Source organism: Suncus etruscus, chromosome 9 (assembly GCF_024139225.1).
Source record: "Suncus etruscus isolate mSunEtr1 chromosome 9, mSunEtr1.pri.cur, whole genome shotgun sequence".
In the NCBI taxonomy this organism is placed as follows: domain Eukaryota; kingdom Metazoa; phylum Chordata; class Mammalia; order Eulipotyphla; family Soricidae; genus Suncus; species Suncus etruscus.
The window spans coordinates 8,309,214-8,325,720 of NC_064856.1; the positions used below are offsets into that span (position 1 = coordinate 8,309,214).

General features: G+C 52.3%; 1 protein-coding gene across 1 annotated transcript; it reads left to right on the forward strand.

Annotated features, from left to right (window-relative positions):
* The first annotated feature begins 2,639 nt into the window (after nucleotides 1–2,639).
* DDRGK1 (DDRGK domain containing 1) lies at nucleotides 2,640–15,899 on the forward strand. Its single transcript, XM_049779330.1, has 9 exons — nucleotides 2,640–2,784; nucleotides 3,900–4,091; nucleotides 5,419–5,535; nucleotides 5,719–5,816; nucleotides 11,483–11,605; nucleotides 11,829–11,867; nucleotides 14,792–14,848; nucleotides 15,235–15,283; nucleotides 15,607–15,899. Exons 1-9 carry the CDS (start codon nucleotides 2,694–2,696, stop codon nucleotides 15,771–15,773), a joined length of 933 nt encoding a protein of 310 aa, XP_049635287.1. The 5' UTR covers nucleotides 2,640–2,693; the 3' UTR covers nucleotides 15,774–15,899.
* The last annotated feature ends 608 nt before the right edge of the window (nucleotides 15,900–16,507 follow it).

Below are 16,507 nucleotides of genomic sequence, written 5' to 3' on the forward strand. Positions count from 1 at the left end.
TTTAATTATAACACTTTGATTTAACAAGTTGTTCATAATACAGTACTTTCAGGCATTAAATATCCAAAAACCAGTTTCACCACCAGTATGACCACTCCACCAGTTTCCCACACACATCCTAGCCTGTCTCCTTTGCAGGTACAAATGTACTTCATATTGTTCCAACACAAAAGCAAATGGAATTATCAAAACTTAGATAATAAAAATAAAAGTCCATTGTGATCATTGTTATATTTCAATGGTGTTATTTACGTCATTGACTTACAGGGCTGGTTGGTGCTACTTGAAGTAGAACTTCTGTGGTTTTTGTTTTGTTTTGTTTTTTTGTTTGTTTTTTTTTGTTTTGTTTTTTGGGCCACACCCATTTGATGCTCAGGGGTTACTCCTGGCTAAGCACTCAGAAATCGCCCCTGGCTTGGGGGGACCATATGGGACGCTGGGAGATTGAACCGCAATCCTTCCTTGGCTAGCGCTTGCAAGGCAAACACCTTACCTCTAGCACCACCTCACCGGCCCCGGGTTTTTTTTTTACTATGTGGTTTTTTGTTTGTTTGTTTGTTTTTACTCATTGAGTTTGGTGGTCTTCTGTGCAATTTTCCCATCAGATTTGCTGTGATCTTACTGAACTGACAGCACTGTGAAATTTGACTGCATTAGGAACTATGTAGCTGGAACAATGCGTGGCTTGGCAGTTTGATGAGATTCAGTTGTGGAATTGGACCATTTCTTTGTTGGAGGGTGCCAGGTGTGGCTGTGGGCTGATGAAAGGGGAATCTGCCTATTCCCATTCTGAGAATTCCCAGAATTGTCAGCCCAGACTGGTTTACCTGGGAAGACTCAGCAGTGGCACCAGGTTTTTATTTTTATTTATTTAGGTTTTATTTGGGGGGGGGGTCACACCTAGATATGCCCAGGAGTTGCTCCTGGCTCTGAACTTGAGAATCACTCCTAGCAGGCTTGGGGGATGATATGGGATGCAGGATCAAATCCAGGTTGACCAGGTGCAAGACAATTGCCCTATGGACTAAACTATTGCTACAGCACCCAAAAGTTTTGATCTTTTACCTTGCCGTTTTCTTTTCTTTTTTTTTTTTTCTTTTAAGTAAAAATGGGTTTTATGTAGAGGTACTAAGGAAGGGATGAGAGAGAGAGAGACAGACAGACAGACAGACAGACAGAGACAGAGACAGAGAGAAAGAAGAGAAGAGGAGAGGAGGAGAGGAGAGGAGAGGAAAGGAGAGACAGAGACAGAGAGAGACTGAAACAGAGAGAAGTAACATGCTCGAGAATGCGGGCTTCTCCAAAGTCAAAGAGTGCCAATCAGGAGTCCACAGCATGCAATACATACTCCTGAATATATTCTCCAGTGCACAAATTCATTTAGGGTGGGGATAGAGCAACAGTACAGTGGGCAGGGTGTTAAGTCTTGCACGGTGTCCGTTGGGGTTCTATCTCCGGATGTGGTCTGTCCCTTCAAACAAAAACAAATTCACTTGTGGTTGTGAGTGTGTTTGCCTTGCTGTGTGTGGGGCAAGATATGTAGTGCTGGGGCCGGAGAGATAGCATGGAGGTAAGGCGTTTGCCTCTCATGCAGGAGGTCATCGGTTCGAATCCCGGCGTCCCATATATGGTCCTCCCGTGCCTGCCAGGAGCAATTTCTGAGCCTGGAGCCAGGAATAACCCCTGAGCACTGCCGGGTGTGACCCAAAAACCACAAAAAAAAAAAAAAAAAAAAAAAAAGATATGTAGTGCTGAGGACTAGGGATCAGACTCATAGCCTCAGGTTGGAGAGATAATCCAGCAGGTAAGGCACCTGCCCAGCGCAAGACCACCAGTTTGTTCGACCTGACATGGCATAGGGTCCTTTGAGCACCTCAAGTAGTGATCCCTGATTGCCATAAGTAAGCCTTGAGTGGAGTTGGGTGGGCAAAAAATAAAAACAAAAACAAAACTCCACATATGCATGACAAGCCCACAATTCGATTTTTTGATTGATGTTTGTTTTGGGGGGGCCACACCCAGGGGTTACTGGAGGATCTGAGCTCAGCAATTATTCCTTGTGGTACTCAGGGGACCATATGGGATGCTGAAGATCCAACCCGGGTCCCTCAGAAAACTAATTGTTTTTTTTTTTTTTTTTTTTTTTGGTTTTTGGGCCACACCCGGTGACGCTCAGGGGTTACTCCTGGCTATGTGCTCAGAAGTTGCTCCTGGCTTGGGGGACCATATGGGACACCGGGGATCGAACCGCGGTCCGTCCAAGGCTAGCGCAGGCAAGGCAGGCACCTTACCTTTAGCGCCACCGCCCGGCCCCAGAAAACCAATTGTTGTTTGTTTTGGGACCACCCGGTGGCGCTCAGGGGGTTCCTCCTGGCTCTAGGCTCAGAAATCGCTCCTGGCGGGCTCGGGGAACTATATGGGATGCCGGGATTCGAACCACCGTCCTTCTGCATGCAAGACAAATGCCTTACCTCCATGCTATCTCTCCGGCCCCGCCCCCAGAAAACAATGTCAAAATTTTAAAAAAGCCGCCTCAGCCCGCCCCGCCCCTCCGCAGAGAAGAATGGGCGGGACTTCCGGTGTTGTGGGTGGAGCCTAGCTAAAGGGGCGTGTCCAGACCGCGGGGCGGGACCCGGAAATTCGGGGACCCGAAGGCGGACGCCCCGCCCCGGTTCCGCCCGGAAGTTGCCGTCATGGTGTCTCCGGTGGTGTACTTGGTGGCGGCGGCTCTGCTGGTCGCCACTATTTTCTTCCTGACCCGAATCCGGGGCAGGGGGTCGACCGGTAGGTGAGAGACGGCGGCGCTCCGAGGCCGAGGGCGGCCCGCGTTGTCCGGCCTCAGCTTTTGCAGGCCGTGGCGGCGACGCGGCTTCCTGCGCATGCGCCGTCTTAGACAGCTGAGCCCCACGCATGCGTGGACGGGCGGGGCCGGCCCCTCTTCCTGCCCCAAATGGAGCATCCCTCATTCTTTTTGTTGTTGTTTTGGGGGTCGTACACCCAGCTGCGCTCAGGGGTTACTCCTGGCGCTGCACTCAGAAATTACTCCTGGCAGGCTCGGGGGTATATGGGATGCCGGCGATTGAACTCGGGTCGGCCCCTTGCAAGGCAAAAGGCCTTGCACACTGTCCTGTCTTTCTGGCCCCTCATCCCCCTTTTTTCCTGGGACCCCAAAGAGCTTGGGCTCATCCCTCTTTTCTCCTTCTGGCCCTTAACTCTGAAAGGCCAATTCCTGACCCAGATGCTAGCAAACCTCAATCGGTGCTCTCTCCCATTCGACTTTCATTCGAGACGCCCCGGGCATCTCTCTCCTGTGCCAGATCTGGTCAGAATTGGGGGTAGGAAAGGGGCACCTCTCCTGCTGACCCACTGGAGAAAGCAGAGGATGCTCCAGGAACTCCCTGAAGCTCAAGGAGAGCTCCTCGGCCCCCCTTCTGCCTCTTGGTTCAAAGGCCATATTGTCAGCAACTGCACAGATCATGCCCCCCATACCATACGTCCACCCCATTTCCCATGAGTATGGGGCATTGCATAGTATGTCTCTGCCCTCCCTGAGCTTAGGAGCTGCCCCAGAGTGCTCTGTCATTGTGGTGCCAGATAAAAGCCAGAAATGAGTGTATGTGCAGTCCCGGAGGTGAGGCCTGGAGACATGGACCTAGGAGGAGAATGGCAGCCTACTACTGACAGGCCAGTGGGACAGTAGTCTGTGTGAGAGAGGTAGCCAGCAGGAGGAAAGGGGCAGAGATGTTCTTGCACAGAGCACTAAGGCTAGGAGTGGTCCAGGCTTTGGTGGTCCAAGGAGTCTGGGTATTTTGCTGGGTGCAGCAGGAAGCTGGACCAGGTGGCTGCTTACCCAATTCCGGGCTTGCCATCTACCACACTGGTTCCTGTATCCCCCATAGCCAACCAGGATTCATTGCACCATGAAGAGGAGCCTGCTGGAACAAGCCATGGGGCCCTGGAGACAGAGGATCAAAGAGCTCGAGTCAGGCCTCGTCGCAGGAGGGACCTGGGCAGCCGCTTGCAGGCCCAGCGTCGTACCCAGAGGGCAGGCTGGGTTGATGCTGATGAAAATGAGGAAGCTGGCATCCAAGGTGAGAGGGTCCTAATTTGGGATAGTGAAGTGAGGGAACACTTTGTGGAGGGAAACCTGGGAACAGAGCAGTTGGTTATCTGATCTGTGGTTCCAGAAAGCTACAGTTCTGATCCCCAGAGCCCTATTTTGATTTTTTGTTTATTTGTTTTGGAGCCACACCCAGCATTGCTCAGATTACTCCTGGCTCTACACTCAGAAGTTACTTCTCGAAGGCCCAGGAGATCATATGGGATGGGTCGAACCTGGGTTGGGGCATATAAGGCAAATTCCCTACTCACTGTGTTATTGCTTTGGCCTCCCCTATTTTTATTTTTATTTATTTATTTGGTATTTGGGTCACACCCGGAAGTGCTCAGGAGTTACTCCTGGCTCTACATTCAGAAATCGCTCCTGGCAGGCTTGGGGGGACCATATGGGATGTCAGGATTCGAACCACTGTCCTTCTGCATGCAAGGCAAATGCCCTACCTCTATGCTATCTCTCCAGCCCCTGATTTTTTTCTGGGGGGGGCTATACCCGGTGACACTCAGGGGTTACTCCTGGTTATACGCTCATAAATCGCTCCTGGCTTGGGGGACCATATGGGATGCTGGGGGATTTGAATGGTGTCCCATCCTAGGCTAGCAAGGGCAAGGCAGATGCTCTACCGCTTATGCCACTGCTCCAGCCCCTTGATTTTGGTTTTGGGTCACATCCAGCAAGTCTCAGGGCTTACTCCTGGTACTGCTCTCAGGGATCACTCCTAGAAGGGCTCAGGGATAACATGAGGTTCTGAACACACCTCATTCCACTAGTAATAACCCCAGCAGCGCTCAGGGGTTATTCCTGGCTCTGTTCTCAGAAATCGCTCCTGGCAGGCTCGGGGGACCATATGGGATGCCGGGATTTCAACCACCACCCTTCATGGTTCTGCTACATGCAAAGCAAGTGCCCTACCACTGTGCTATCCCTCTGGCCCCAGGAGTTACTCCTGACTCTGTATTAAGCAGTTATTCTCAACAGGGGGCCATATGGGGTGCCAGGGATTTTACTTAGGTTGGCCAAGTAAGACAAATGTCCTATCCCCTGCACTATCACTCCGGCCTCTGGAGCATCTTTTTTTTTTTTTTTTTTTTTTTTTTTTTTTTTTGTGGTTTTTGGGTCACACCCGGCAGTGCTCAGGGGTTATTCCTGGCTCCAGGCTCAGAAATTGCTCCTGGCAGGCACGGGAGGACCATATATGGGACGCCGGGATTCGAACCGATGACCTCCTGCATGAGAGGCAAACGCCTTACCTCCATGCTATCTCTCCGGCCCCTGGAGCATCTTTCTTATATCATATACAGCCGAAGAGGAAGAAGATGTTGAGAAGCCTGTGGAAACTCACGTGGCAGGAAAAATTGGAGCCAAAAAACTGCGAAAGCTAGAAGAGAAGCAGGCGCGCAAAGCTCAGCGAGAGGCAAGTGGAGGATGTTGGAAGTAAAAAAAGGCCTTGCCTTCCCCGGCCCCAGTGGCCTCAGCAGACCCTTCCCTGCTGCACTGTAGGCTGCTGTTTGCCTGCTTCTGTCTCCTGCAACCACAAACAAGCATTGCTTTCATAGGGGGCAGTTATGTTCCCCCCTTAATGAAGGCCTCTCTCTAGGCAGAAGAAGCTGAGCGGGAGGAGCGGAAGCGTCGTGAGGCCCAGCGTGAGGCGGAGTCAAAGAAGGAAGAGGAGCGACTTCGTCTGGAGGAAGAGCAGAAGGTAAGGAGGACTTTGGGACCTGACTTTGGTTTTTTGGGCCACACCGGTGACATTCAAGGGTTACTCCTGGCTATATGCTCAGAAATTGCTCCTGGCTTGGGGGACCCTATGGGACACCGGCGGATCTAACTGCAGTCTATCCTAGGCTAGCACCAGACGCCTTACTGCTCTGTGCCACTGCTCTGGCCCCACCAAGCGGTCTTTTGATTTGTATTTTTTTGGGTTTTGGGCCACACTTGATGATGCTCAGGAGTTACTCCTGGCTCTATGCTCAGAATCATTCCTGGCAGGCTTGGGTTGGCCATGTGCAAGGCAAATGCCCTACCTACTATGCTATCACTCTGGCCCCACACCAAGCAGTCTTGCCTCCCAGACTGCTCCCAACACCTCTGATTTCTTTAACAGTCTCAAATCAAATTATTGAAATGCGAATTATTGAGGGGAGAGATCACTTTCCCTAGTGTTTATGTACCCACGTGATACCCTGGATCAAATGCAGAGTTCCTGCATATGAATTTGAACTCTCTCTCAGAGCTCCATCACCCTGATTTGCTTTTTGGGGAAACCTTAATCCAGTGGTGTTGGTGGTGGGAACCTACTTCTACTTTTTGCTCCTGGCATACTTGGGACCATCTCCTGGGATCATTCACTGCCAAGGATACCATCAGGGTCTCCCACATGCAAAGCCTGTACGTGGCCCATTGAGCCATCTCCCAGTCCAAGATGGGGACTTTTGTGTCTGTGATCACTGAACCACATCATGGTGGTCAGGGTGTGCAAGAAGGAAAGGAGAGGGGTCAGAGGTGAGTGACAGGCACCCCAGTCCTGAGAGCCTTAGGGCTGTGACGGTGAGGAGAGATCCAGGGTGCTTCCTGTTCCACATTCTGTTCAGTGGTGTCTCTTGGGGACACTGTGGTGGATGTTTGCCTACTGGTTGTCTCCTCCAGGCAATCAGGTGCCCGAGATGGGAGAAATTAACATTGATAGAGGGGTAAGAACTAGGGCACTCCAGCTCTGTGAAGACCCCTTCAGCTTCTATGTGTCCTGTATTGTGAAACAAAACCTGGCTCTCAGCAATGGCAAGGGACCTAGCCACAGTGAAGGGGGGCATTGCCAGAGAGCTCATTCACCTGAGCATGATTTCTTGCCTTGAAAGTCCCAGAAGAGGGGCCGGGCGGTGGCGCTAAAGGTAAGGTGCCTGCCTTGCCTGCGCTAGCCTCGGACGGACCGCGGTTCGATCCCCCGGCGTCCCATATGGTCCCCCAAGCCAGGAGCGACTTCTGAGCGCATAGCCAGGAGTAACCCCTGAGCGTCACCGGGTGTGGCCCAAAAACCAAAAAAAAAAAAAAAAAAAAAAGAAAGTCCCAGAAGAGGGGCCGGGCGGTGGCGCTGGAGGTAAGGTGCCTGCCTTGCCTGCGCTAGCCTAGGACGGACCGCGGTTCGATCCCCCGGCGTCCCATATGGTCCCCCAAGAAGCCAGGAGCAACTTCTGAGCACATAGCCAGGAGTAACCCCTGAGCGTCACAGGGTGTGGCCCAAAAAAACAAAAAAGAAAAAAAAAAAGAAAGTCCCAGAAGAGTCTTCCATTACCCCACTCTCCCTGTCAGCAGCTCACTGTGCTTTGGCGTAGTTCACAGCTGGTTCCGTCATTCTGAAGGAAACCTCCACATGGTTCAGATTTCATTCCTTTCAGGGTCCCTTCTAGGACAGCTTGTGATAGTTGCCATGCCTTCATTGAAGCCTCTGTGGGGAGTCTGTGTTCTTGGTGATCTGGACAGTCCTGAGAGGTATTTGGGATGTGTGTGTTCATAGCCTGCCTCTCAGGCCAGTGTTTTCTTCCTGGGCACTCTGGGATGATGAATTTCTGGGAGCAAAAACACCAGGAAAGTACCATCCTTAGCACCTCAAGAGCCAGGGTCCCCCTCACTAGCAACTCTGGCTAAAATGCAGCCTGCCATATTTCTCCATGTGGACGGTAACTTCCCATTCATTTCTGGTGACAGATCCTGTGGCTGTACTGCTGGCAGGGTTGGCACCCCAGAAGAATGTCTTGAAATTCTGTGTAGGAGCTTCAGATCTTTCCCACTTACATAGGGTCATCTGTATTCATGGGAATCTATTTATTTTGTGACTTGTTTGTTTCTTGTATTTTTTTTTTTGACCCACCCTGGTGGTGCTGGAGATACCATATAGGATGCCAGGGATAGAACTTGGGTCAGTCACATGCAAGGCAAACACCCTTGCTGCTGTGCTATCACTTTGGTCCTTGTGCCTTGTTTTATAATCCAGTATGCACTGTGATTTTATTGCTCAGATTGTTTTAACACTGGCTCTTAGAGTTTAGTTCCTTTTCTGTGGCCCTTTGACATAGCCATTTTTTTTTTTTTTTTTGGTTTTTGGGCCACACCCAGCGGTGCTCAGGGGTTACTCCTGGCTGTCTGCTCAGAAATAGCTCCTGGCAGGCACGGGGGACCCTATGGGACACCGGGATTCGAACCAACCACCTTTGGTCCTGGGTCGGCTGCTTGCAAGGCAAATGCCGCTGTGCTATCTCTTCAGGCCCTAGTCACATTGTTTTTGTTTCTCAAGTACCACTTTTTTGGGAGAGGCAGGGAAGTACACGAAGTGGTGCCCAGGACTTACTCCCAGCTCTGTACTTAGAGATCACACTTGGCAGAGACTGTGTATGGTACTAGGGATCAAACCTGGGTTGCTTTTTGCAAGGCAGGTGCCTTCTCAGCTATACTTTCCAACCCTAGTTTTTTTGTTTTTGGCTTTTTCTTTTTTATCACACCCGGCGACGCTCAGAATTACTCCTGGCTCTGTGCTCAGAAATCACTCCTGGCAGGCTCAGAGGACCACATGGGATGCCGGGATTCAAACCATCGTCCTTCCTGGATTGGCTGCATGCAAGGCAAACGCCCTACTGCTGTGCTCTCTCCGACCCCCATTCCCACTTTCTTTCTCTCTCACTCTTTTTTTTGTTTTTTTTGTTTTTTTTTTTATTTTAATTATGACAACAAAGATGCAAAGAAAGAGGACAGGGTAAAGTTACAGTGGAAGCCCAATCACCCATAAACAGAATTCTCGGTAGTTCCATCGATGATATCCCAGCCTTGAACTTTCAGCCAAAGAACATTAAGAAAAACAAAACTTGGGCCCGGAGAGATAGCACAGAGGTGTTTGCCTTGCAAGCAGCCGATCCAGGACCAAAGGTGGTTGGTTCAAATCCCGGTGTCCCATATGGTCCCCCGTGCCTGCCAGGAGCTATTTCTGAGCAGACAGCCAGGAGTAACCCCTGAGCGCAGCCGGGTATGACCCAAAAACCAAAAAAAAAAAAAAAAAAAAAAAAAAGAAAAACAAAACTGAACCCATGTACAATACAATTACTTTGTCCCTCAAATCCCCAGTTGTAGTACATACTATTTCTTAGCAGCACACAATATAATCTAAAGACATTAGACTTATGTAACTCCTTAAACATTGAGGGCAAAGTACATTTCTCTAGTTCCATGCACATGCTTACTAGTTTAAGTTAGCCTCAAAAGTTTTAGTGGGTTGTTTTTCTTAAGGATTGGAGTCAAGAGAGCATAGTAAAAAACGGTATTAAAGTGGCATTTGTTTGCATAGGCCCACCAAAACATAAGGGATATGGAAAGGCAAATTATGGTCTAAATACAAGGAGACCCTACCCCTGAAGTTTCCTGGCACAGGACTGACTCTAGGCTCCAGGCACACTAGTTTGTCCAATTCAAGTCATCCTCTGTAGTGGCAATACACCTCCATTCCTCACTTAGTCTCTGTTGTTGTTGGTATCATGCTTCTGTATTAAAGATCCTGGAGTCTGCATATCCCATATTGTAGTCAGGATGGTGCGGAGCATCCTCTCATTTCACCTCACACTTATGGGGCAATAGAGAGAACCATGTCCTGTAGAGCAGGTCATTGTTGTTGTCAAGTCTTCTCAGTGTAAACGGAAGTCTCTTTTTAGGAGGTCGATGTCAGACCGTTGGTAGAGTCTTTCCTGGTAGAGGACTGCTTCCAGCTGTTGCTATAAAAGACCTTGGATGTTTTGTAGATAGCTTGCCTGGTTCCGGCGTGAATGGAGGATGCCCATTCTTCTGAGGCCTGTGCCTCTCTCACTCTTTTTTTTTTTTTTTGGCACTGCTGGATGTTCCAAGACCATCCTGTGTATTTTCCTTCCCAGCATCAAACAGTGCTTTAAGAAGTGCTTTCTCAGAGATCTGAGAAGTGGGTTGGGTTGGGAGTTTGCACTAGATAATGGAGGTGATGGGGCCACGTGGCTCAAGTGAGAAAATTTTCCAGAAGTTAGAGAGAAAAGTGTTAGATGGAACCCTGTTTCTCCCCCACACCTTTCCCTTTGCCGCTGCTGTGACGACCAGTCTCGAACATTGTGTTCCAGGGCTCAAGCACTCAGTGGTGGGGTGTTTGAAATTGCAGCCTGTGTGTGTTGGGGATCCCACACATGTGGGAGTGCTTCTATGGTTCAAACCCTTGCATCTGAATGACTTCCCTCTGAGCTCCATGCCCTATATATATATATATATATATATATATATATATATATATTTTTTTTTTTTTTTTTTTTTTTTTTGGGCAGGGTGGGGGACACACACCTGGTGATGCTCAGGGGTTACTCCTGACTCTGCACTCAATTATCACACCTGGGGTTGCTCATGGGATTTTGTGGAATGCTGGGGTTCAAATCCAGGTTGGCCATATATGAAGCAAGCGTCCTACACATTGTGCTATCTCTGGCATCCAGCCCTCATTTCTGAGGGCAGCTAGCTGAGAACACAGATTTCGGACCAGGAGAAGATGAGGAGAGGTGTGGGAAGTAGATCCCAGGGACAGCTGGGCCCTGATTAGTTTTTTGTTTTTTTTTTTTGTTTTTTTGGTTTTTTTTTTTGGTTTTTGGGCCACACCCGTTTGACGCTCAGGGGTTACTCCTGGCTATGTGCTCAGAAATCGCCCCTGGCTTGGGGGAACCATATGGGACGCCGGGGGATCGAACCGCTGTCCGTTCCTTGGCTAGCGCTTGTAAGGCAGGCACCTTACCTCCAGCGCCACCGCCCGGCCCCGGCCCTGATTAGTTTGAGGGGTCCCTGAGACTACTGGGGGGGCGTGTCTTGCGGACAGCTGCTTATTGGGGTGGAGAGCCTTAGGTGGGGGTGATGCCAAGACGGATGCTGGTGACATCACAGGTGTGGCAGGAGGCCCAGGGAGGTGGAGAAAAATAGGCTGGGTGGTGGGGAGGGAAAGGAGGAGGGCACACTGAAAGAATGGGGCAAAGCCCCTCTCTCTGAATGGGGGATGGATGGAGGGCATAGGCAAGACCACAGCAATGGTGGTTCTGGAAGGCAGCGTGTAACCGGATGGAGAAAGGCTAGAACCTGCGTGTTCATTTAGGAATCTCGATTGAGCAGGGAGGGTGAGGGAGGAAGTGATGAAGATGAATGGGGTCTTCATGGCAGGGCCTTCAGGGAGAGGGGGCCCAAGCATTGTGGGTCTCTGAGATGGTGGGTAGAGGGGTCTGCTGGCTGAAGCTTGAGGGGTCCAGAAGGCACTTTCATGGAAGAAGTCTGGGTTGGGCACCTGTCAACGGGGACACCCAGACACCCACGGCTTGCAACTCGTGTCCACAGGAGGAGGCGGAGAGGAAGGCCCGAGAGGAGCAGGCCCAACGTGAGCACGAGGAATACCTGAAGCTAAAGGAGGCCTTCGTGGTGGAGGAGGAGGGTGTGGGCGAGAACATGACGGAGGAACAGGTGGGCCTGGGCCCCAAAGCCCTCCTGGGGGCGCATGTGTTCCCTCAGTGGTCCCCTCCTTCCCCAGCTCCCAGGCCCCACTTTCCTTTCGTCCATGGCACCTCCCCTACCTCAGGAAAGGGGTTGCCTCTGAAAGCCTCCCAGGGTTTTAGGGGGCTCTGGTGGGCAGGCACAGACCCCAGGGTCCCTTTGAACACATACCCTGACCTCACTCTCCTTCTAGTCTCAGAGCTTCCTGACAGAGTTCATCAACTACATCAAGGTAAGCTAGCCCTATGTATGCATGTCCTAGTTGTGCTCCCCGGGGCCAAGGGGAGGCGGTTCACCCAGGCTCCTGCCAGAAGGAAGACCCCAAAGGTGGCCCCGGGCCTGTGGGAGTCTCTGCTGCTAGTGGATCATCCCATCTGCTGTCCTCTGGAGTGACAATTTAGTGCCTTTCTCTGTGTGTATGTCTGTGTCCCTGCACGTGTCTGTGTGTGTGCTGCCTGCACTGTCAGACATGCGTCCCCTGCCACGTGTTCCTGGGAACCCAGGTCTGTGGGATGGAAGAGGGGTGATGACAGAAAGATGCTCCCTCCCCACAGCGTGGCACAGGGTGGAGAGACAGGTGCATCTCCCTTTGTGCAGCCCCAGCGCAGGCCGTGCGGCTGCAGCTCCAGGTTGCATAAGCACGTCCTGCTTGGCTTCGCTGCTAAGCAACTTCCCCCACTCAGAGGTTTGCGAGTGCTGCTCGGAGGTGCAGAGGCGGCAGGGGGAAGGAAAGAGTACAGCAGGAGAGGGGCAGCCATGGGGGTGGTCCTCGGGGGTGCCAAGGAGCCAGGGCTTGCATAATCCCTCACCTGCAGCTCCAGGCTGACCTCCCCCCCCCACCTCCACTCCAGAAAGAAGCCCCTGAGGCATGCCTGCTCTATGGGGAGCACTCAGGCAGCAAGGTGGGAGACCTGGCACCTCCCCTGTCCACCATAGCTTGCAGAGACCTAAGAACCTCTCCCTGGGCAGCTCCAGCCCCCTTTTGGCAGCTCTCTGGAGGCACCGTTCTTGGGGGCTTCTCCCAACACTTCTGGAGCTTTGTGGTCTCCACTGGCATCCCCGATGGGGTAGGGGAGGGTCAGGGAGACACATTGGGGGATGCCTTTGGATCATCGGCCTGCATCTCCCAGAGCCAAGAGACCCTTTTGTCTCTTGTTGACTTTCAGGACCAGGTTCATGTCTGTGTCTGGTGGGGCTGGTGTGAGGAGGAGACTCCTAGAGGATCCCACTCTCCTTTTCACCCCCCCCCCCCGAACAAACATGCTGATGACACTAGTCACCCACCCAACTAGCCGTGTCTTGTAGGACTACCCACCCTAGGGGACCCCATGTCCCCTGAGAGGCCAACAGGCCAGGTTCCCCGTCATGCTTACCACCTACCTGCCCCAGCTGCCACCTACTTTGCCTCTCTGCTGGTTTTGGCATATCTGTCCTGTGCCATCTGCAGCCAGGGAGGGGGCTCAACCACTCCTCCCCCAGCTCAGCAGTGACAGGAGTTTCCAGTAAGTGCAGAGACATCCCTTTTCTCGGTCCCAGCCTGTCTCTTAGGGGGAACCTGTCTCTTGCAGAGACTTGTATTGGGTCAGCAATGCATCTCCCAGGTCAGGAGCTTCTACTGAGGGTGTAAGGGAGATATGAGGAGGGTCCTGAGGGGTGTCAGAGGCTCAGTGCTGCAGACAGTGTCAGGGTTGTATCCCCGAGCAGAGGTGAGACAGGCACCCGTGACGTTGCCCTTGTTCATACCTGCCTGTGCCTCTCTGTGTCCCATATCTGTCCACTCTCCCAGGCTGAGCTGTCTCTCAGGGCACTTCTTGCTCACCTTGGTACACCCTACACCTAGGCTAGGCTTCTGCCAACAAGTCAGCTTTTTGAGTTTTTGTTTTTGTTTTTTTTGGTTTGTTTTTGGGTCACACCCAAAGCGCTTAGGGCTACTCCTGGCTCTAAGCTCAGAAATCACCCCCGTCAGGCTCGGGGAACCATATGGGATGCCGGGATTCAAGCCACTGTCCTTCTGCATACAAGGCAACCACCCTACCGCTGTGCTATCGCTCCAGCCAAGTTTTTGTTTTTTTGTTTTTGTTTTTTTTTTGTTTTTTTGGTTTTTGGGTCACACCTGGCAGTGCTCAGGGGTTATTCCTGGCTCCAGGCTCAGAAATTGCTCCTGGCAGGCACAGGGGACCATATGGGGCGCCGGGATTCGAACCGATGACCTCCTGCATGAAAGGCAAACGCCTTACCTCCATGCTATCTCTCCGGCCCCTGTTTTTTTGTTTTTGGACCATACATGGCAATGCTCAGAACTCCTGCCTCTGCACTCAGGGATCATGCCTGGTAGGCTCATGGGACCATATGGAGTACCAGGAATTGAACCCAGGTTGGCCTCGTGCAAGGGAAGCTCCCTACCTGCTATACTGTTCTTCTAGCCCCATAAGTCTACTTTTTCCTCTTGCTTCTGAAGACTGTCACCTCCAGGGTCACAGACAGTCTGTGATGTTAAAATCAGATGGAGCAACCGGGTGCCTGGGCTGTGCATCCTTGGCAGTGACTGTGGTTCCTCAGGTCTCTGAAACCACCAAGTGGCCTGGGCCAGCCCTACCACCTCAGGGTCTGAGCAAATAACCATATCCTTGGGCCCAGCGAGCCCAGGATCACAGGTAACGTACCCTAGCCCACCAGCCCATAGTTTCCTGAGTGCTACTTGGGAGCTCAGGAGAAAAAGGGGGAACCAGAGTAAAGATAGGCAGGAGCTGGGGCCGGGTGGTGGCGCTAGAGGTAAGGTGTCTGCCTTGCCAGCGCTAGCCTAGGACGGACCACGGTTTGATCCCCCAGTGTCCCATATGGTCCACCAAGCCAGGAGCGACTTCTGAGTGCATAGCCAGGAATAACCCCTGAGCATCACTGGTGGGGCCCAAAAACAAAAAACAAACAAACAAACAAAAAACAAAGAGATAGGCAGGAGCTGGCTGGGGGACTTGGCTTTCCACATGTGTGCGGGGGAAGGGGCAAGTTGTGAGGTGTGGTCTGAGCCCCATGCAGGCAAGTGGATGAAGTCAGTAGTGCGAACGTGATCCCTGGGAGCCTGCCTCTCCCGTGGGGGCCTGTGCTATCTGGCTGTCGGCGATGCTGACAGGGCCTCTCCCACCCTTCTCTCCACAGCAGTCCAAGGTGGTGCTCTTAGAAGACCTGGCTTCCCATGTGGGTCTGCGCACTCAGGTACACCCCACCCCATCTGACCCTAGCCTCCTGGACAGTGGGCTGAGTGTAAGACTCTGTCTACACCACGGGAATCCTTCCTTTTCTCTCACTGGGAAAAGATGAGGGGGGAGTGGGAATGGCAGGAAAAAGTCCAGACCTGGTCCCCTGTTACCCTGGCAAATGTCCTGCAAACTAGCGACACTTCTAGCCTCCACTGCCCAACATCCTGCCACTCTGCTCCTGGCTGGAGGATTGTCACTCCTGGCAGTGCCAGGGCCCCTGCTCCCCAAAAAGAGCAGCAGTGCCTGCCCAGAGGGTATCTAGAAAGGGGAGGAGGCAGGGTGGACTGTGGGAGGAGGAGGTAGCATCTCCCGGTCTGCTCTGACAACGGCCCCATCCCCCAGGACACCATAAACCGCATCCAGGACCTGATGGCTGAGGGCACTCTGACAGGTAAGCCAGTAGGGGTCAGCCACCATAGGCCCTTTGGGCCCTGTGGCAGGGTAGGGTTGATCCCCAAGAGGCAGGGGAGCCATGTGAGTCCAGAGACCTGCAGAAGTGTCTGAGGGGCTCAGGATGACAGGGCCAGGCCAGGAATCCTGATTTGACTCCTCGGGAGTACATGGATGCAGCCAGGCATGACTTCTAATCCACAGGCCAGTATCGGGGGTAGAATGGTCCAAGGACTAGGAACAGCTCAGAGGGGCGGGGAAGTACTCTCTGGCCAGGTGGAGCACGCAAGAGGATTCAGCCCTCCCCCCTACATATTCCTGCAGGCGTGATTGACGACCGGGGCAAGTTCATCTACATCACCCCAGAGGAGCTGGCGGCCGTGGCTACCTTCATCCGGCAACGGGGCCGGGTATCCATCGCCGAGCTGGCCCAGGCCAGCAACTCCCTTATCTCCTGGGGCCAGGAGACCCCTACTCAGGCACCCGCCTGACCAGCCTCTCCCTGGACTCGGAATTGATGGGGCCTCCGGGCCCCACACCTCCACTTTTTCCTTCATCCTGAGATGGGTGATGTCTGTCTGGTCAGGAGTAGATTAAAGGCCTGTGAACATGGCAGAGCTTGGCATGGCTTGGTATGGCAGAAGGCCTGGCTCTGGGTCCCAGATACTTGAACAAGTGATGTCTAGACTTCAGGTTCTGTTTGAGGGTGGAGGTGGGCTCAGAGGGACCCCGGAAGGCTTTCAAGTTTCATTCTTAGGAAGCCTTGGTTTAGAAAATACAGCTCATTTTGGGGCTAGTGCAGTAGTACAATGGATAGGACATTTTTCTTGTATGCATCCAACCTGGTTTTGATGCCTGGAACACCTGAGAGCTGCTGGGGGTGGCCCAAAATAAAAAAAAACACAGAAAGAAAATACAGATTGAGCATATACTGCAAACCCAGCCCAAGCCTGCAGAGCGCCTCTGAGACCCTATATGTGGGGAGGGGTCATCACTGCCATCTCGTTTGAGGATTTTGGAGCTCGAGGGAGGGCTGAGCTGCTAACATTGGGAATTAGAGAGATGGACTGGTCCATCCTCAAGGCATCAAGGCAGGCGAGAGGGAGAGGTGGCAGAGTGCAGTGAGGGGCTCCATTCTGGCCTCAGCTCTGCATCCTTGCCATATGGGCAACCGCACCTCCACCTCATCGATGGAGGGAACATATGCTCGGGCGTGGGCAGCGGG